The sequence below is a fragment of the Parasteatoda tepidariorum genome, chromosome 6 (assembly GCF_982258835.1).
Source record: "Parasteatoda tepidariorum strain Cologne lab strain chromosome 6, Ptep-v5.0, whole genome shotgun sequence".
Taxonomy (NCBI): Eukaryota; Metazoa; Arthropoda; class Arachnida; order Araneae; family Theridiidae; genus Parasteatoda; species Parasteatoda tepidariorum.
In genome coordinates, this window is record NC_141760.1 from 115796677 (window position 1) to 115818538 (window position 21862).

Sequence of the window (21862 nt, forward strand, 5' to 3'; positions counted from 1 at the left end):
ACACAGGAGCAATCACGACCGTGAACTTAATACAGCTCTCATGATTAGCACTCAAAAGTACGGTGATCTTAATACAGCCCTCCCGGCCTCTCACTAAACAGCAATGAGCCAACTAGAGGCACCCGCTCATCGAATTCTATCACAGATATAATTCTGGTGGGGGTGTGTGTCTACCACTACAAAAATACAATTTCAATTCACGAGTATATAAGACATGCTAACTCGATTCTGTAAAGGGGTACCTCTTCATAGATAAATAAACTCCACAGTTGTGTGAAACTCACCCTAACATGAATGACCAAGTCCATGGCAAACCTAAAAAGAGTTTGGAAAAGACAGCCACTCCTATTGTTTCACTCAGGCAGGGAATGAGAGAGAGCTTCAAGGTGGCGAGTTTTAATTTTGACAATTTGTCTGGGTCGAGACCGAGGCCAGCTTTCAGCAGTATGGCAGTGAGAGCACAATCTCTGTGGAACAGACATATACAGGTATTCAGTAAAAACATTTATGTCTAAGTAATAAATGCTTCATATTTAACCAATTTTTTTGAAAGAAATATTATCTTACTAATTTTTTTGTAAAAAAAAAATGCAAAAAATAAATATATATATTTTTTATTTTATTAATAAATACAAGGCACTAAAACAAAATACCATACACAAGTTGAAATTTTTTTACGTGTAAAAAATATTTAATTGACCACCAGTTGACTATCCCAAATGATCTCGGGCAAATGAAAAAAGTTAAATATTAGTCTTTGTACAGTCCGCAAAAAAAAAAACGAATCACCCTGAATAACTTTCGTTCTAATGATCGGATTTTCACGAACAAAGTGTCAATCTTAATGGTTCCTGGGGGTGACCTCAAATATGTTAATTAATTAGTGCTAACTATTAATTAAGTTACGAAATCAGACACAAAAACGTACTTTCTCTGAATAAACATATATTTTTTTTTACATATTTGGAATCTAGACCCTTGAATTAGTGGGGGTAGACAAAATTTTAAAAAAATTGGGTGGTAAATTGGGCCGCAATAAAGGTTTATATATTTGGCGATAGTCCAGAAAACCGCCAAAAAAAGTCGCCTGCGCAAATAAATATTTTAAGATAACCCATTGACTAATTCAAAAGAGGAGTGCTTAATTTTACTAGGTTGCTACGCAACCAATCTCTGATAGTAAAAATTTGAAATAATGTTCAGTGATTGCTCGGAGGGGCTTAATTTATTGTTAATAGAAAATATCTCGAAGTTTCCAGGCCATAAACAATTTTTTTAGTGGATTTCTGTCCAAAAAGCAAAAAAAATATTATTTTAATCTCCTTTGAAAAGTAAATTTGAATCGATTTATAAATTATTTATGATAGTTTTTAGAATTTAAATACATGAACTTTTTATCTGATATTATTTAGATTACACTGTTTTTACTATATTTATTCGAGGATTTTATACTAAAATAAAATGAGCATAACTTATTATAGCTATATACAAAATTTTAGGGATAATCATTTTTACAGCTTTAATCGAGTCGTGCTTGAAAAATAAAATGCAGATTATATAATAATTCTAATGCACATTCACAAGGCTTTCTATAATTTACGATATTTCTTTTTTCTATAACTCAAGGAATTGCTGAATGTTTAGTGGCATTTTAAAAAGATTGAAATATGTTATGTTTAAGAATAAGATATTGAAATAATATGTTGCAAATTGTAGGATTCATTGTTTAAAAAATCGCTTCATTCTACTAGATATTTAGGTTACATCGTTTCCTTTGGATAAAGATGATTAGCAAATAGCATCCTCATGTTTCGATACATTCTGAAACTTATACGTTCGCAAATTCACCATAAAATGTCGCACAGCATATTCTTCAATTACGATAAGCTACATTTACCACCAAATACTGCTACTATGGTTATTTTTGCTTTCTTATATATATCTGATGATCTCTTTTTAAACAGAGCTCGTAAGATCCTTAAGATACTGAAATGGGGGCACAAAAACTTAAGAGATAAAATATTTAATTTCATTAACTCAAAATATCTGGTGTCAAAATGTTAATTTTTAAGTTAAATATAACTTTTGCAATATTGATGTTCTTACATTTTTAAAGACCATATGAATCCTGATAAAATATTAAAATGCATATGTTTACTTTAACTAGTGTAAAATCCTTATCAAAATAATAATCAAGACCCAAATGTAAAACAGTATAATTGACGATAAAAACTCAACTGGCTTCAAAACATATGAAGAGGGAAGTAAAAGTCGACATGTTTCGAGTTTTCAAATATAATCGCCCATTCTCAAGACTTGTCAGGCTTGGATAACTTGTGACTTTTATTATTGGACGCTCAAAACATGTCTATTTTTATTATCATCTGTTATTTTTTTAAATCAATGAAGTTTTTATATTTTCGATTCAGTTTCTTGGGATTATCCATTTAGTTACACAACATATTAAATTATTTCACTCGATATTAAAATAAGTTTTACATATGTTATAGGCACAGGTTCTTAGATTGAAAAAAAATAATTCACTACTCTGTAAAAAAATTAATGCAGTAAAAAAAAAATTTTTTTTTTTTTTGCTGCAAGCCATAACATTTTAGTTTAAGGTCATAAAAAAATCCCGTTTACAATTGAAATTTCAAAAGTGGAATGTGAAAATGGAATGTCCCCTAGTACCAGGAATCGAAATTAAATAGTAACAATGACAACTTTTTTAAACAAGCTAGCGTTTCCGTCCTACTCGAAGTTGTTTGAAAAGGTATTTTTTATATATCGATTCCAAAGTTTATTCGACATATATTTCAGGGTATACTTTCGGAGTATTTCGATCGAGTTTATTTTTACACCCTTATTTGCTTAAAATTATTAAATAATTTACTTAAAATAAATTATTCAAGCTACATGATTTAATGCATTTATAGTATAATAATAAACGGAGCTTCCGACGCATATCCTTAACCTTAATACCGCTATCATTAAATAAATGGAATAAGCTTAGATAAGTAATAAAAGTTAATTTTTCCCTCGTTTTAATTTTCAAGGAATAATATGTTTCGTTAAAACAGATTTCATTCTGGAAATAGCGAAATTATTGAGTAGGTCCCGTGGAGCAATATCATTCTTATCCTCTTTTGACGAAATATAGGAAAAATTAGTTTTCACAGTTTCTGTAAAAAGTATGTTAGCCTACTTGCCACGTTTTTTTTAAATTTTTTTTTATTAAAATAAGGTCGGAAATTGTGTATTTTTTATAGCATTTTTTTTAAAAATCAGATGACTCTAAAATTGGCACAGCTTCGGAATCCTTACAAATTTCAATTTTTAGTATTTCCTGCTTAACAAAATAAGGCATTTTCCTGATAACAAATTATACTACAATAATATCTTGGAAATCATGCTAAAGTAAAAAATTAAACTGAATAGTTTAGTATATTATCAGAAAAAAAGTCTACTTGGTATCATAAAGAGTAAAAGATATAATGAAATAATTAGTGAATCACACGTGGTCAGATAATTAAAAATTTAAATTCACAACTAAGATAGTAGGACGACATTTAAGATACTGAGATATTTTAAGACATTAAAAAAATTGGCTACGTATTCCACAGCTTTTTATGTTCGGTATCTTTATCCTCTTTGTAGTGACTTATAAAACATCAACACTATTTTAGATAATCTAAGTTGAAGTCACAAGAAACAACAAAAAAAAGACAATCAATAATTTATATTCTTTTTTCAAAAAAAATAGTATGCTAAGTAAATAATCAGCTGTTTTGCATTAAATAATTTTAAACAGCTGAATGTTTTTAATTTCTTAACAAGGTTTTATTCTTAGCTAGCAGACAATAATTCTTTAAAAAAAACTTGACTATAATTTGAAAAGGAAACCTAAATTAAAGAAAATCTAAATTAAAGTTCTAAAAAAAATTATTAGTATATTAATGAAGAAATAATAAACGTAAAATGGAAAAGAATAAGAATTTTAAAATGTTAAAATTTTATTAAATAGTTGGTAAAATAGTTCTGTGATACACTTCCGGAAATTTCTTTTAAGATTAGGATGATATAGGGTAAACCAATAAATGAAGGAGCATTTCATAGATATTTCTTAGAAATAAGATTTTAAACGTTTCAATTTAGATTGATTGGTAAGAGTAGCTTACTATCTAACGATAGGAAGTCCTCTAACAATGCATTTAGTTATCTGGTCATTGAGTCTTCTCTGGAAAAAGTTTTGAATTTGTTAGTATCTGTTCAACGCCTTGTTTCTTTGACAAAATTATAAGGTCAGTGTTTGTTGTTATCCGTTTAAACTACAATTAATTGAATATAATAATGCTTTTTCTTTTCATTGTGAAAAAAAGAATTCAAAATATAGTCATTGAGGTTACGTTTTATTTATTTTAAGCATCATAACAGAAGCAAGTACTGAGATTAGGGGGTGTTTATTAACTGGATTACCGAACGATGAAAAACCAATGTATAAACAAGTGTTCCTTTACTGGGATTTTTTCAAGTTAATGAAAATAAAAGAAAAATTTTAATTTTCTTGTACCTTTTGTCATATTATAAATCAAAATTATGTTAAAAATAAAAAAAAAAACTTCTTACCAGTGAAGGAACAGGCATGTTCCTTCACTGAGAATAGATTTCCCAGTGAATGAATAGTATGTGTGAAATATGATTTTAGATGGATAATTAGTAGTTCAGCGAAAATAGAGGACTCCTAAAATTCAGTTAAATGTTGTATGAATAGTTCCTATAACAATTTCATTTAAATATGCAAATTTAATTGCTAAATTTATTTAAAGAATTATAATAATAATTAATTCATTATTTATCTTTATAAATGTAGTGATTAGTTATTACATCATACCTTAGACACCTTAATAAACTATGTTTATTAACCAAATATAACAACTAAATATAATAATAAAAGCTTGAATGGAATCTTTGCAGGATTTTGTGCCAATAATTAGCTGAATTATTATCCTATTGCCGTCACTTTTTGTCCTAACGGAAACTGGTAGAAAAAATCCATTTAAAGACAATTATCTAGGTGAAAAATGGGTGAAGTTTTTTTAAGGTGACATCCACCGATAACTCAGTGCAATGCGAAGATAATTTCAAAAGGCAAAACTTCCCTTAGAGAATAATATTCGAAATACTGGTTTTAAGAACTTCAGAGAATCTTTAGGAGGGAAGTAGCCCTGGCATCCTTTTATAAAGTGATTGCATTTACAATGCGAATGAAATAAGAGTTGAATACTGCCCTTAAACGGGAAAAATCTGCGGCCTTAAAAATTATAAGGATTTATATTCTAAAGTACCTAGGAAAGAAAAAGTACCTCCATTGGTAGTTTTTCCTTACAGAAGAATTCGTTGAGATATTACAGAATCAGTCCCTGCTACATATTTCATTGGGAAAAGCTATTCATGAAATGAAACGAAGACCGCAGCAACATTTTACAAATATATTGCAATTGTTTCTACCCATGGCTAATTAAAAATGCAATCAAATTCCATATTTTGCTTCTTCTGGATAGGTATAAATCTCATATCAATTTGAAACTGAGCAAGTTTTGTTCCTCAAAACAAATTTTCTGATTTAGTTTTCTACGTAATTCTTGGAAATCTCGTTAGATCTTGAAAACAAAAGAATTGTAAAACAATATGTCTAGAAAATTTTACATCCATTTTTAAATAAGATTTGAGGCATCAACTGATGAAGTTAAAATGCTTTTATGAAATGCGATATTTTTTCATTCGATGTAGAAAACGTTGACTGTAACAAATGCATGCAAAACAGACACCAAGAGTTAATGAGCAAGACAACTTATCAACAAAACACATGCTTCGAGAGTAACGATGCGCTATTTCTTCAGAAGCTTGAGAAGGAAATCTCACAAGTTATGTTGCAAATTTTTAAAGGAACATTGACAGAAAAGTTTAATCTCCCAAATATCCAATAGTCTGTGCTTTTCTCAATATTGAAGAATTTATTTCAAAAAGAACAATTGTATAATCAAATTTTGGCTCTGAAGCTGAGACAACTAACATTAATAATGAAAGTATCTTGAAAACTGATTTTGAGATAAGTCCTCTTGAGGCATTGTTAGTTGCAAAAACGATTGGTTTCATAAGTAACTACTAGATATAAGTCAATGAGAGATGGGTTTTACTCAAACTTCGAAACTCCTTTTTCTCATTTATTATCCAGTGAGGAATTCTGGAAATGGAACTGGAAAATCAAAAGAAATTTCGAAGATACATTTACATTGGCCAAAAATTTGGAAAAAAGAGGAAGGTTAAATCAAAAGAAAAAGAAATAAATTACTCATGACGAAGAGAAAAAAAATACTTAAAAAGATTTTAAAAAAAGCTTAAAAAATATGAGGAAAAGATAAAACAAAAAAATGATCGAATTATAATAATAATAAAAACATCATCAGATTACACAATGATAAACATTCATAATTTAGAACGGACTATTAAACTGTGAGAAAAAAAATGAAAAGCATTTTTTTAAAATTATGTATTCAAACATATTTTACTTTCCATTCCATGACTGAAAAAAAAGTAACATTTTCCACATTAACTATGGTTATAGGTCGTAATTCCAAGAAATATCTTGTTTTTAGACATTTGTGTGGCCTATGGATTCCTAACGAGCATCAAACATTATCAAAATTAAGTGTTCATTCTCTGGAAAATTTAGTGTTTATTCACTGGTAAGAACTGTTCCTTCACTTGGTCATCTTACTACTTATTATTTAAACCACCAAAAGCTTAAAACAATATTATGTAAGTTATCTAACTTTTTTTACATAATTTGCATTTAATAACAAATATGTCGACACCATCATTTAGCTAAAATTACAAATTTTGAAATTTTTATGAATTTTTTTTAAAGGCAAGCTAAGCTTAAGTGTTCCTTCATTGTTTAGTTTACCCTATAAGATGTTGAGAAATTTGCGATGTTGTGAGAGATGTTTAAAAATGTTGACTACGTATTTTTATTAATATTTATAAAATATATATTCAAGAAATTGATAAATATATTATTCCAAATCTATGCATACGCATGTATATTATTGAAATTGTATCAGTTATTGAAAAACAAAATAAAAACAAAATAAAAAATAATCACATTAAATAAGCACAATCTGGTGTATTCTATCAGAAGCACGCTTTTTTAAAACTAGACATTTGTTGAATAAAGTGTTTTTTATTCAAAATTCTTTACTAAATTGCAAATAAATTATTAAATGACTGAAAAAGAAACATCGTATTTTATAGTGTGAAAGAAATAAAAATAAAAAGATTAGCAAACGATTATTAGCGAAAAAAATATGAATGAAATTTTACGCTACGCGCGCGAAGTCAAGTTCCTCCCAAGTTTATCACATTTTAATATTAATCGCCCCAATTAGTTATTTCTTTATTGTCGCCAAATTATTTTTTTAAAATTAATTAATTTTAATTTTTCTCAGCTTTTAATAAGTAAAAACAGTTGAAACTTTAGATTTTTCAATTGAAAAATATGTAGATTAATATGGTATAAAAAAATGTATACCTTATAATTCAATATTTTTTCCTCCTCACTTTAATTAAATAATAAAAAATAATAAATAATTATTAAAAATTATTTTTTGCATGAAATTATCTTTGGGTAAATGAGTTTTATGAGTGGGTGCAATTTTTTTTGAATTGCTTCATTAGTTTTGAAAATATGACTGAAAACGCAAAAAGCGAAATTAACATTAAGGGGTACGAACTTTGAATCGCTCTCCTGACCAAACTATGGGGACCACATTTCCCAGATTGCGGCTACCCCCTATATTTTGAAGATAAGAAATCCAAATATGTAAAAAAAAATGCATGTTTATTCAGAGAAAGTACGTTTTTGTGTCTGATTTCGTAACTTAATTAATAGTTAGCACTAATTAATTAGCATATTTGAGGTCACCCCCAGGAACCATTAAGATTGACACTTAGTTCGTGAAAATCCGATCATCAGAACGAAAGTTATTCAGGGTGATTCGTTTTTTTTTTTGCGGACTGTACATGTTCATCATCTGCATTACTTTGCGAACGCCATTTTTTTTGTTACTCTATCTAAATTCAACAACCATCGTATATACAAAACATTATTATTTTTCGATTTGCTTCCCGGCCGAATAAATACGTGATAAAACGCATTGCCCGAGATATTATACCCGAGTTAACTCGGGATAATCAGGGAAGTTAGGTGAAAGAATGTTTTCTTGGTTCGTCTGGATCCACTCTCTGTGTAGTGGACTGGTGCACGTTAAATATGTCGGGTCACAAAGCGCTCCATAACCCTGGGGATATTGAGATGGGTCGTTCTCTAATTCAGGTCAAAATTACGATTTGTGGATGGATGGATCCGCCCTGTAAAACTGATGTGACGTATGGGTGGGGCAGAAGTAAAATTCTTGACCATAGATGGCGCCACTGAAAAACAAGAAAACTCTCAGTACCGCCTTAATGGCTGAAGACAACAACGTTTTCTTCAAATTTAAAAATTAGGAAACTCGTGCCGATTTTGTTTGTCTTCGGAATTTTCTTTATCGACCAAACTCACAGTGCTTTTTCAGCAAAAGCTGATTTTATTCTGAATAATTATAATTTTATTCTTAGTTTATTATTAATAGATTTTCATTCTGAACACAGCCTGAAATGCGCGTTCACGAAATGCATGTTTATTAAAATGGACACAACTCCAAACGCTTCGTAACAAAAATGGAAAAATTGCTTAAAATATACGTATTTATAAAAACGGACACTGCTCAAAATGCCACCTGTACTCAAAGTCAATTAAATTCACATAGCTCAAAAAGCATGTTTTTAAAGATGGACACAGTTCATATGCGTGTTTACGAAAATAGACACCATTCAAAATGCATGTTTACGAAAAAGGACGCGAGTCAAAGTGTGCATTAACAAAAATGTAAACTTGCTTAAAATATGTGTCACTCAAAAATAGGAGCCTATTCTCAAGACTCGTCATACATGAAAAGGGAAACAAAAAGATTTGAAACCGAAAACGCAAAGTCGCCAACGTTTTTTTTTTTTTTTCTCACCTTGCTTTCACTCTCGGCCACCGCGGCTTTTCTAGTTTTGTTTTCCTCCTTTAGTTTCCATTTTTGATTAACAACTTTTCTGTTTTAAATCCCTTTTGCATTCACTCTTGAGAATGGGCGCCTATCTTTTTAACGCACAAAACATTTCGACTTTTATCACATCTTTCATATCTTAAATCAAATGAAATCATTTTCTTTTCCCTATTTAGTTTCTTGGTATTTCATTGGTTGCGATGAATTTAGTTAAAATAAGTTACCTAATAATCGAGGACCACCACACGGAGACATATTTCTCAAATGAGAGAAACGAGTGAAACATTATTCCAACAATTAATATCCCTAAAAGGGAAAAGAATACATTTATTAATTGTGACAAATAGAAAGTACATATATATGTTCTTAATATACATACATATATATATATATATATATATATGGGTCATTCTCACAAAAACAGTCATTTTCATGTCCCCAGTATATTTTATGTTTATGTTATAAATTTCAGGGAAAGTGTCCTTCAGAATGCAGGCTGACAAAGGAATAAAAATAAAATTATAAATTTTTATTTTTTATTTATTTTAGGTAATTAAAATATACCAATATGTCATTCCCTCACTTGCCCCACTGCTGATTTAAAAAAAAGAAAAAAAATTGTTTCTGAAATAAATTTTTTTTTTACAAATTCGTGTTTCTTATTTCAGAATATTGAAATATAGAATTCAGAAAATCAATTTTAAATTTAATTTCTGATAAAAAATATTAACACAGCACTATTTTAAACTTTGTCCCTAGTGTTTCGCATCATTCCCTCACAACAATGTTCTTATCACCTGCAATCTTCTTAGAATAAAAATATTTTAATAAAAACTTTAGCAGTTAACAACTGGCATCATAGAACAAAATTGCAGTATGTTTCCATTTTCAACTTAAAGAAGCTTTGCTGTGGAATAAATTTGAATGAATCAAACCAGGTAAACTTTTTTACATTTGTCATTCCCTCATGCCATTTTTTAGAGTAAAATAAAATACAACTTCATCGAGAAAGTGGATAATTATATGTTGCTTTCTTGTATGAATATAATTGTATGTGATTGACTTCAGAAATTAATTAGGCCTAACAGTTATTTTTAAATTTTATTAAATTTGTCATCCTTCACTATTGTATAAAGTGAGGGAATGATGCTGAAGTGAGATAATGATTCAAGATGAGTATATTATTAAATTATTTTTTGTTCAATCGTGCCTGCCAGTTTTATTTCCCAAACCTGTAAAAACTATTAAATATATAAAACTAAATTATAATAAATATTAGATATACTTAGTATGTTATCATTTTCAAAATTTATGTAGATGTAACTTAGATAAAAACATGTATTAAAATAAAATATCATTCCCTCACTATCAGTGTCATTCCCTCACTTTTTAAATAGTGAAATTAATTAATTTATTTACTAATTAATTAAAAAAAATAATTAATAAATTAATTTATTTATTAAATTAATTAATTAATTATTATTAATTAATTATTATAAATTAATTAATTAGAAATTAATTACTTAAAAAATTAATTAGTTTAAATATTAAGTATAATTTATAGGATATATACTTTCTTTATAATGCCATTACATATTTCTATTAATATAAAAAGTTTCAGAGCTTTTTATTCACTTTACTTTTTTGGGATTTTATGAACTGAAAAATGACAGTTTTCGTGAGAATGACCTATATATATATATATATATATATATATATATATATATATATATATATATATATATATATATATATATATATATATATATATATATATATATATATATATATATATATATATATATACATACGTTCATGCGAGTGTGCAAGAAAATTAAATTAGCATTGCCTTGAGTAGCAACATAATTGGCAAATATACTTTTTAGAAGCAAACGTCCAACACTGTTTATAAATAAGTTTTTTTAAATTTTTTTTAATATTTGTTAGTTTGTACTCATGTGTTTCAGTATAGAATAAATTATAAATTCGGCTGAAAAATACTTCAACCAAAAAAGGTTTTGCATATAGTAAAATATTTCCATAAAATATGTTTAAGAATATCAGCTTAATTTTTTAAAAAAAAAACCTATCTTATTGAGTATTCAAAATTATTGAAAATAGTATTAAAACAAATGTGCTTTCCTCGTCTAATATGGACTTTTTTTTTGCCGATTTTACCTATATTATCCAAATCTTGATTGTCTAATTATGTAATAAAGCTTAAATAATTTTAATTTGATCTTTTCTGATGCATACAAAATAAGTTTTAAAAAAATATAAGCAAACATCTTTACGAGTCTGTCATTAAGGATAGTTGTTACAGGTTTCATAACAAATTAATTTATATTCACTCATATTTCCGATCAAATTTAGGTTACGCTTATAGACTTTATCATTAAAGTTTCTTTTTACACTGCTTTAATGAATGTAATTATAAATTGCATTTTACAAAATTTAGGAACTCGAATAGTAATAAAAAAAATGGTAAATTTGAAATTTGCTTTTCCTAGAACTTTTTGACCAATTTCATCCAATTTAAAATTACATTTTCAAAAATTAACTTCCTTCGTATTCTGAAGGTCAAAAATACGAGTCTGTGGGAAAAAAAAGGTACGTTATTCAGAGAAAGTTCGTCCTCGTGTCTGATTTCGTAACTTAATATATATATATATATATATGTATATATATATATATATATATATATATATATATACACAGTAAATACATACACATATATATGTTGCTGGCAAAGTATGAAACGCCTGCACTCTATAAACCTAGGCATTGTATATAATGCCGGATGTTTTTAGGCAAGGTATGAAATCTGAGAAGTATTACATACTTTCCCTAGGGATTGTATATAATACCTAGGCATTCTATAGAATGACAAATGCTATTTAGGCAAAGTATGAAAAAAACGTCCTGATGAGGTCATTATGTAAATGACGCGCATTTCTCAAAAATAAAAACGTTATTCTGAAAAAATAATGAGAGTGGTATTAAAAAAAAATTATTCAAAATGCGTAGCGAAAAATGAAAGTTGTACAAAACATAATTTATGCCTTTATTATTAAGGGAAACAAAATTTTCGTATAAATAATTCACATTTAAGTCACAATTATTTTCAGTTTAGAAACAAATACGAGTATTGCACAAAATATCTATTTCATCACTTTTACTAGCATGGCCATCACAAAAGATTTTATTCTTTGCCGGTTTCTCATTCGGCATTCTATAGAAAGGAAAGTGTGAAATATAAATCATTTCATATATCGTCGGCTAGTTTTAGGTATTATATACAATGCCGGATTTCAAACTTTGCCGGTAACATATATATATATATATATATATATATATATATATATATATATATATATATATATATATATATATATATATATATATATATATATATATATATATATATATATATATATATATATATATATATATATATATATATATATATATATATATATATATATATATATATATATATATATATATATATATATATATATATATATATATATATATATGTATCGGTAGAAATTTGCCTTCGTGGAGGACTTTTTGATGGAACTAATACCTATTTGCCTTACGTGGAGAGGAAGACCACGAGAACCTCACACGGTTAGTCCGACGGCAAGGGGACTCCATCATTCGCCTACCCGTGAGGATATTTTACGTCAGTAGTTGGTGCCAGCCAGATTCGTATCGACCAGATATCGCTGGGATTTGAAACCGGTTCACTGCATTGGAAGGCGAACGCTCTTTCTCCTGAGCCATCGTAGCCGCCCTCAAGATTGCAAAATCGGATCAAAAGTTATTCAGTGCTGGAAGTGTACTAACCTAATAATCCAGGCAACCTAATAAGGCGTATGATTTTTCCACCAGCGTAAGCAGACACACCCAAGAAAAAGAAGGCACACGTTTCATTCTGTAATCCAAATTCTCCCAGAACACCAAATAAAACTCCAACACAACATAATATGAAGATACACAGTTGAACCCATTGAAACATCTTTTACCTAAAAGTAGAAAAATAATTCTAAACGCTTCTCTCTCTCTCTCTTAATAGATATTTAGTGTGCCTTTTAACCGAATGTAAAATATTAACAGTCTCCTAATCAACCATTTAAATAAACAGTGTCAGCAGACCCATTTATTGGGTAAGAGGTTAAAACATCAAAATGTTAAAATTACTAAATAATTGATAAAGTGATGTATTGTTCTGGAGATCATTATGGCAATTTTATCATGATATTCTAGAGCGTGGCATAAAAACCATTTACTTTTGAGATTCTTATTCATTGTAGTGTAATAAGAACTAAAATTTTGGAAAGTAGAATTTTCGAGTAATAACAGCGAACGATAAAATTATTATATGAATTGTTTAAAAAGTTTGGGTTAATTTTTAGAATTTCTTTTACTGGGAATGTCTATAACAGTGATTCTCAACCTTTTTTTCGTGGCGGCACACTTTTATCGATTTCGAAATTTGGCAGAACACATTGAAAAAAATTAGTTTAAAAGTTGTTTACTTCCCTAAAATACACTGTGTTTAAATAGTTTGTGATAATAATTTTGAATGTGAAATAAAATGATATGTACTACAAAAGCACGTTTATTAAGGGATTAATTATTTCTTTCGATTCATTTTTTATTAGTTAGTAACAGTTATTTAGTTTTTTTCTAGTTATTAATTGTTAGCTTGTTTTCTATAGTTTTCAGCTGTTAGTTTTCTTACATTAATTATTATTTTTTGTGCTATTTCTTGTTAACTAGTTTTCTTGCTAATTATTAATTGCTAGCTTATTTTTTTTGTTACATTCTTTGTTAATTTCCTTTATAACTATTAATTGCATAGCTTACTTTAATGATTAGCTTTTATTTCCGTTCGAAAATTAATATTTATCTTGCTTTCTTTTGTTAATTAATAATTTTAATAGTCATTAAATTTACTACTTATTTCAAAAAAAATTTTAAAATTGTCAAAGACAATTTAAATACTTCCTTCTTATTTTAAGATGGTCAGAAACAAGTCAATCGCCGAAAAAGATGTTCACGCGGTTAAAGCGAGGAAAAATTATATAAAAAGTCTATATATAACAGTATATATACACACATTTTTCTTTTTAATTTAAACTTTACTCGTAATAAAAAAAAGCCATATAATTTTTATTGTATCATTTATAATATTTGGCGGCACATTTTAAGATTTTGGCGGCACACAAAAGTGCCGCGGCACAGTGGTTGAGAATCACTGGTCTATACCATGTAAGTAGGTTTTTCTCCGAACTTGCTAAGGGCCTGTCTTTTACTGTTAAGTATACCTAATTGTTTTTCAATTCCCACTGTTAGTTCACTCTTCTTTCTTACTTTTTATTCATCCACTCAAAAACATTCATTAAGTGAGCGCTTTTCCATTACACGACACGATAACGGATCCGACCGACAAAGGGTCAAGTAAAATACGCTTTTTCACTCACCGATACGATTATGTCGTATCCGACAAGGCGATATCGTTTGTCGGAATCAAATGTCGGCTAGGCAAGCAAATTTCTCCTCAAATCGTGGCGATTTTATTAGTTGTTGTGTATCTTTCCTGTTTTATACCCTCTTTTGATATCATTATTTTAATATTTTATTAGATCATGTCAAATGTAAAATTTGAAAATAAAAGTTTTATATAATTTATTCTCATGTCTGGTTATAAATTTTTAATTTTATCAAGTTGCATTTTTTACATTATAGTGAGGTTGAAAAACTTAAACAATCATAAAAGTTTCATTGAAAATTTTTATAAATTCATTATATGCTTTATTGAAGAGATGGTATTTTGTATAATAGTAATGGTTTGATAAGAAGGCAAATAAAGACCCTTATGTATTTCAAACAGAACTCGATCTAACTACTGGTTTATGCTTGATTGAATAATGAAAAGTCTGTTCCCTGATTCAACTGAAACATTTTTTTAAAACATGGTAGAGCGGCTTCATAAGATAAATTTGATAAAACTCATTTAAAAAATCATCTGAAAAGATTATTCTAAATGAAACTAATATTTTAATTAGATTTTTAAAAAAAACGTTAATACTTTAAAACATTTAAAGAATTTAAAGTGATTACAGACATAAGTTGGCGAGCAGACGCCAACTCAAAAGCCATATAAAAATTATTCCTCATTAACATCATTCTTGTTCTTGGTTTCTCTCATTCGGACGTAATTAAAAAATTTTTTTGGGACTTTTTGTAGCTTATGGAAAAGCACATAAAAATCTTCTTCAACATATCTGACCTCATTTATTTCGTGGGTACTTACGTTGTTGCAGAAGTTGCGCCAATAAAGAGCAATCCTGTTGTTCACACACAGCAATCCCGTTTTCTCACGCAGTTATCTTTTGGATTCCATGTTGCCTTGTTTGCTGTTTTCTGACGCCATTTTTAAGTGCTACGAAAATGCATCTTTTGGATTTGCCAAAAACAGAACAAGATGCAATTTTATTTTTTCAGTAGCGAAATATTTTACCCAAAAGAAAACGAAAATGTACCAATTCCCATGACATGAAACTTTCTTTTGCTAAACATACGTTTTAGAAATGTAATTTAAGACAGTGTGATCAGCAAGTGGAGCTTAGATGGTAGCACAATTTATTCTGACAGTTGGAAAGGTTATCAAACAAAGAGAATAGAAGGATTCCTATGGTTTATCATAAATACAAGTAGGTATTTGTATACATTTTAAAAATCCTGATACAGGAGTTCATAATACACAAACAGTTGAGAGAATAAGGGGCAGTGCTAAATGGAGGAACAAAAGACATAGTGGGACAGCGAGATATCATTTGGAATCTTATTTATCATAGTTCATATGACGACAACATCTGGTGAAAGAAAAGAGATTGTTTTAAAAATATGCTAAACTCTATACCGGCCCATTTTCCACCGAAAGCCAATTGACTACTTTGATTTTTAAAAAAATGTTTTGAATTTTTAGATTTTAAATAGAGTGTTTTATTTCATGATTTGTCGCAAAATGATTGTCTGTCGCAAAAATTTTAGGTATAGATTGGCGGCACTTAAAAACCGCCAAATCTGTAGCTGCGGTGGCGTTAATACGTAAGTACCATTTCGTGCACCCGAAAACGTTTCTGCACTGCTAGTTTTTTTCTTCTAAAATAAAGTGAGACGACGATTATCATCCGGCATATTTAAAGTTTGCAGAAAAAAATCTCAGCAGAACACAAGCAACTGCTCACTTGTTGGGTCTTTGTGCCAATTAAATTAAATGAACGCCAATTTACGATACTACAAATAATTTTATCAAAAAAATAACATATTTTATTTCTTAAACATTTTAGAACACAACAACATTGATTATATATCTAACTCCGTTGCCAAAACGAAAACTTATAATTTTTCAAAACACGTTCAAATAAATTATTTAAATTTTATGTCTCTACACACTCAAGCTCAAAACATTGAATGAACAAGAATTTCTACTTCTCGGACGAACGATATCGGACAAGTGAAAAAACAATTGCTTGAATGATCCGGCAACGACATTGTCGTTCACACATTTGTCGTGTAATGAAAAAGCGCCCTTAGTCATTCTTTTAAAGTCCCGCAGTAGACTGATCTCGTTAAGACACGGTTCCCAGCAGATCACCGAAGTCAAGCATCACGGTCAGTGTGCGGGTGGGTGAGCACTTGCATCAGTCTGCGTAGGGACCGAGGGTGTGCGGTATGGGTCCTCGTTAAACTGTTCTACCGTAAAGTGCTCGACTTCGGGGGTGCCATCCCCTCCGCAGAGGATCAAAATTGTGATGGCATGTCTTCCTCCGGGATGTTTCCCAGACCGTCGCCAATAGCCCATTGTGCAGCTCTAGTGCGACGTAAATGAACAACATTCTTTTAAATGTAAGAGATTTCACAGATTTTAAATGATAAACTATTTGAACAAAAATAGTTTATTGCGTACATATTCGCTGTGTCAGATAAATTCAATAAAGAACGTTACATGGAAGCGCATGTCACCCAATTCATACTTTGGTTATACCAATTTATACGTGCCTTTTCAGTTCACGCTTCAAATAACTTTTTATTCAATAAATTTTTTTTTAATTCATTCATTAAAGAATTAATTTCATGAGGAGGGAGAAAAAGTAACTTTCTTAGTTGTTTATCTTTAGTGTGTGTTTCGTAGTTATGCAGTAGTAAATTTGATATCGGGTGTCATTTTGATTGCCGTTTTTGAACTTAAATGTTAATAATGATATTGCACTTACCTTAAACGCTTCTAAATGAGAATAGGGAAGAGAAGTGGTATTAAAAATTTTGTCGAAGGGATTATCACACAATCAATCAACACCGCTCTCTTCACAAATAATCACCAAAATAAACACATTTTTTTTCTTCTTTTTTAATCTACTAGGACGACTTAAAGTGGAGGTGAGATTTCCGTATCTCATTTCTTAAAGATAGCATATCACTTTCTGTATAAAATTAAATACAACAATTAAGGGCGCCGGCAGAATAATATATAAGGGGGTGCAACCCTATAACAAACTACCCTCCCCTCCCCCCGAAAAAAAATTAAAATATTCTGCTATTACATTTTGTTTTGTTATTACATATACTTTCATCTGTTCATTTTTTCAAGATACATTTCTTCATTGTTAGCAAGATATTTAAGAAAAAGTACGAATTTCTTGTACTTGCAAATTTTGCCCAGAGGCGATCGCGCTGGCATAGCTACTGACTTTGAAACGCAAATAACTACAAACAGTAGTTTCGTATACTAACGTGTTTGTGCAAGCTTAACATTGGTATTTATTGTGATGATGAAGTTTTACAGTTGCGAGAAGTCAGTTTGTGTAATACACCTTTGTTAAACTGAATAACTAATAGAAAATAAAATATTATTTACATTTTATTAAAGGAAATTTAAAAATATAGCTTGGATATCTGCCAAGTTTGTGAATGCTCAGTGTGCATAAGAAAAGAATCAAAGATGACTCAGAATTCACTGAAAAAGTTATAACAGATTTGGACAGCAAAGAGGACGATTACAATTGTTGTTTGATTAAGCAATTTTTTAATTGTTATGTATCAATAAGTACTTAATTATTTGCTTTTCCATAGAAATATGTTTAATAAAAAAATTTCATAACAAAATATTTCTGTATCTCTTTAATTGTTTAAAAAAAAAGCCAGGGGGGTGCAAGTGCACCCCCTTGCACCCTTGACAACAATATACCATCAGATAAATATGCAGGTAGTTCAACCAGCCTTTCAAATAGGCCATATCATTAGGCACACTATAAGATTCTATGTAAAATTATCACGTGATACTATAGACATTGTTTTTTATATGACTGTTCGCACTTGTTTACGTTCGTGTATCAATTAGATAATATAAATATTTATCATATCAGTTACTATATTGTAATAATTAGACCAAATTAATAGACGCACAGTAGTTTTTTAATAATGACATGTTTTGCACCAGTTTATAGGCAATACTTTTATATTTAAACATATATATATAATGGTTTTATTTAGGAGATTTTTTACAGACTTCCTATTTGTATTTACTTTAAACGTATTGTATTACAATGTTATACCATTTGATACACTAACGTAAACAAGTTCAAACCGGTTTTAGTCGCGTAAAAACAATAAAGCTGTATATAGTATCACCTGATAATTAAGATTTTACATAGAATCTTAGAATAATTAGTCCAGGGACTGTTCTATGTCATCTTATTATTTGAGTAAATTGGATTTTATTTCCTGACTAAAGAAGAAATACATTTTAAAAATATTCTATAAAATAGGCTAAACAGTAAAAGCCGGGAGAGCTGTATTAAGATCACCGGACTTTTTTTTTAACGATGATCGTGAGAGCTGTATTAAGTTCACGATCGTTATCGCTCTTATGTTGCCTTCAGCAGTCGAGTGTATACGTTGTACGTCATGTGTGATCTAAACTGCGAAGCAACAGCGTGAGGAGGACAATGTCACAGTCACAAGTAGCAAGTTCAATGTGAACCATCCTTTGAAGTAGGCGTTCGTAGTGGGCGTTTATGCCAAGGTAAGCGGGTCCTCATCAAGTCAGGGTCGCCAATGTGAAGATGGTAGCTATCAACAATGTCAACTTTCATCTATGAAAAGGTACCCTACCATAGAATAGACGTCTTATATACTAGTGAATTGTAATTGTATTTTGGTAGTGGTAGATACACTACAACACGGTTCCCAGTAGAACACCCAGTAGAGCATCACTGGCTGCGGTCAATAAGCGGCTGGATGACCACTTTGATCGGCCAGCGTAGGGATCGAGGGTGCGCGATATTGGTCCTCATGAACTGTTCTTAAAGTGCTCGACTTCGTTGGCAGGTCATCAGGCTACTAAAGTAGAGAAGTCACCCCCTCTGCTGAGGATCAAAATTGCGATGGCATGCCTTCGGATCATGCTCAGGGATGATTCCCATACTGTCGCCAATAGCCCATTGTGCAGTTCTAGTGCAACGTAAATAAAGTACCTACCTATCTAATCTATAATGATAACCTTATAATTTATAACAGTTCAAATTGTAAACGGTCTCTTGAAATTTTTAAATTATCTCTTTTCATTTTTTTTTGTCAACATTAAGTGAAATGAAGATCTTGATAAATATACTTTATCACTTACTTTTCTATTCACTTTAGTAATTTCAAGCTTCTAAGCTCAACAAAACAAAATTAAGGTGAACGTAAAAAAAAAAGCGGCCCTTTTTTAATATACTGAGACTCTTTCTACATTAAAAATGCCTTTAATTGACCATTGTTCACTTTTATTATATTGATTTAAATTTCACAAATTTATTATTTGCATAATTTTCATGGAGTCGAAAATCATTATCTCCTCAGATCAATCATTATGTCAGAACTACTAAGATCATTGCAAAACTGACGAAAGTCTGTAGTAAACTGGAGTCCAAAGAGGTTCTGAGAAAGATTGAGGCACAAAATGGTGGGCTTACTCCAACTGAATGGAACATACTTCATCGGAAGAATGAACCATCAGGACAGACCATCGTCCTTAGCGTGCCTGAACTGGACGCGGCTACACTTGGCAAAAGGGGATATAAATTTTATATCGGACTTCACCAAGTTCAAGCCAAAGTCCTAGACAAACCTTCCAAAAACGATGGGGGTGAAGGTTCTTCAAGCCAACATCCACCACAGTAGAAGTGGCACCACAAACCTCACCAAGAAATTTCTTGATGAGGATTTTCACCTGGCCCTGATCCAAGAACCTTGGCTTGTCAGGGGAAAAATCAGTGGCCTCAAAGGAACAAAAGGTAAGCTCATTTATAATCTTAATAGTGAAGCTAGAACATGTATCCTAATAGATAAAGATATTAAGGTTCTACCTCTAACAGATTTTATTCATAGGGATTTAACAGCAGTGAAAGTCAGACTCAACATAGAGGGAAGAGACCGAGAAATTGTTTTTTGCTCAGTCTACCTACCCTATGAAGAGAAGGCTCCACCTGACCAAACACTGCACAAACTCCTGCAGTTTTGTGCAGAAAACAGCTTGCAGGTAGTCTTAGGGCTGGACTGCAATGCTCACCATACTGTATGGGGCAGCACAGACACAAATAAAAGAGGTGAGTGTCTTTTAGAATTTATTCTTAATTACAATTTAGATATTTTGAACAAAGGCAATGACCCTACCTTTATAACTTCTAATCGTTCTGAAGTAATTGACATTACTATAGCAACACCGGCTATCAGTAAAAATATCACGAAATGGAAAGTAGATGGGAGACCATCAGGTTCCGACCATCAAAACATCCATTTTGAAATAAACTCCAATATAAATATTGACCGCTGCTTCAGAGACCCCATGAGAACAAATTGGAAGAAATTCCAAGATGATATCATGGGGCTGACTCAACTGGGAGAAAAAATATTAGAGATAATTATGATCTAGAAATTGCAGCAGAAACTCTGCAGAACGTAATTCTAGGTTCATACAATAAAAATTGCCCAATACGTACCAAAAGAGCAAAGCCCCAATGTCCTTGGTGGAACAACTCCTTGGAAACTGAAAGGGCAAATGTTAGAAAACTCTTTAATAAAGCAAAGAAACATGGTGAGTGGGACAACTATAAAAGAGCCCTCACCAACTATAACAAAAATGTCAGGAAAAGCAAACAAGAATCCTGGAGAAAGTTCTGTGAAGAGGTAAATTCTATCTCTGAAGGAGCTAGACTCCAGAGAATCCTTAGAAGGGATGAACCCATAATGGTTGGCACCTTAAAAGATGAGGATGGCAACTTTGCTACCACTGGAAAAGAGATAATGGAAGTTATGGCCAAAACTCACTTTCCAGGAGCCATTGATATGGATAGCAATGAAGGACAACATTTCATTGGATCTGTAAAAAGAATACAAAGAAATCAATGGACCTATGCTAAGAACGTTATCAATCAAAACAATGTCAGGTGGGCTATCTCCACCTTCAAACCACTTAAAAGCCCTGGACCTGATGGAATCATTCCTGTAATGATCCAAAAGGCAGGAGACCCTATCATCCCTGTGTTAACCAGAATTTACAGAGCCAGTCTGGCACTGGGACATATTCCAAAGCTATGGCAAAAGACCAGGATTGTTTACATTCCTAAACCTGGCAAAAGTAACTATGACCA

The 21862-nt window shown here is 30.4% G+C and overlaps 1 protein-coding gene across 1 annotated transcript in view; it reads right to left on the reverse strand.

Moving 5' to 3' along the window:
• The window catches only part of LOC107454503 (sodium/hydrogen exchanger 9B1), a 31814-nt gene extending 14269 nt beyond the window's left edge, over positions 1–17545 (reverse strand). The window contains exons 1-4 of the mRNA XM_043053252.3: positions 17447–17545; positions 13008–13186; positions 9380–9461; positions 285–467 (exon numbers count right to left, since the gene is read on the reverse strand). Of these exons, the coding sequence (XP_042909186.2) occupies positions 285–467; positions 9380–9461; positions 13008–13179 (437 nt within the window). The 5' untranslated portion in view covers positions 13180–13186; positions 17447–17545. The remainder of the gene's footprint in view (positions 1–284; positions 468–9379; positions 9462–13007; positions 13187–17446) is intronic.
• Positions 17546–21862: the final 4317 nt, after the last annotated feature.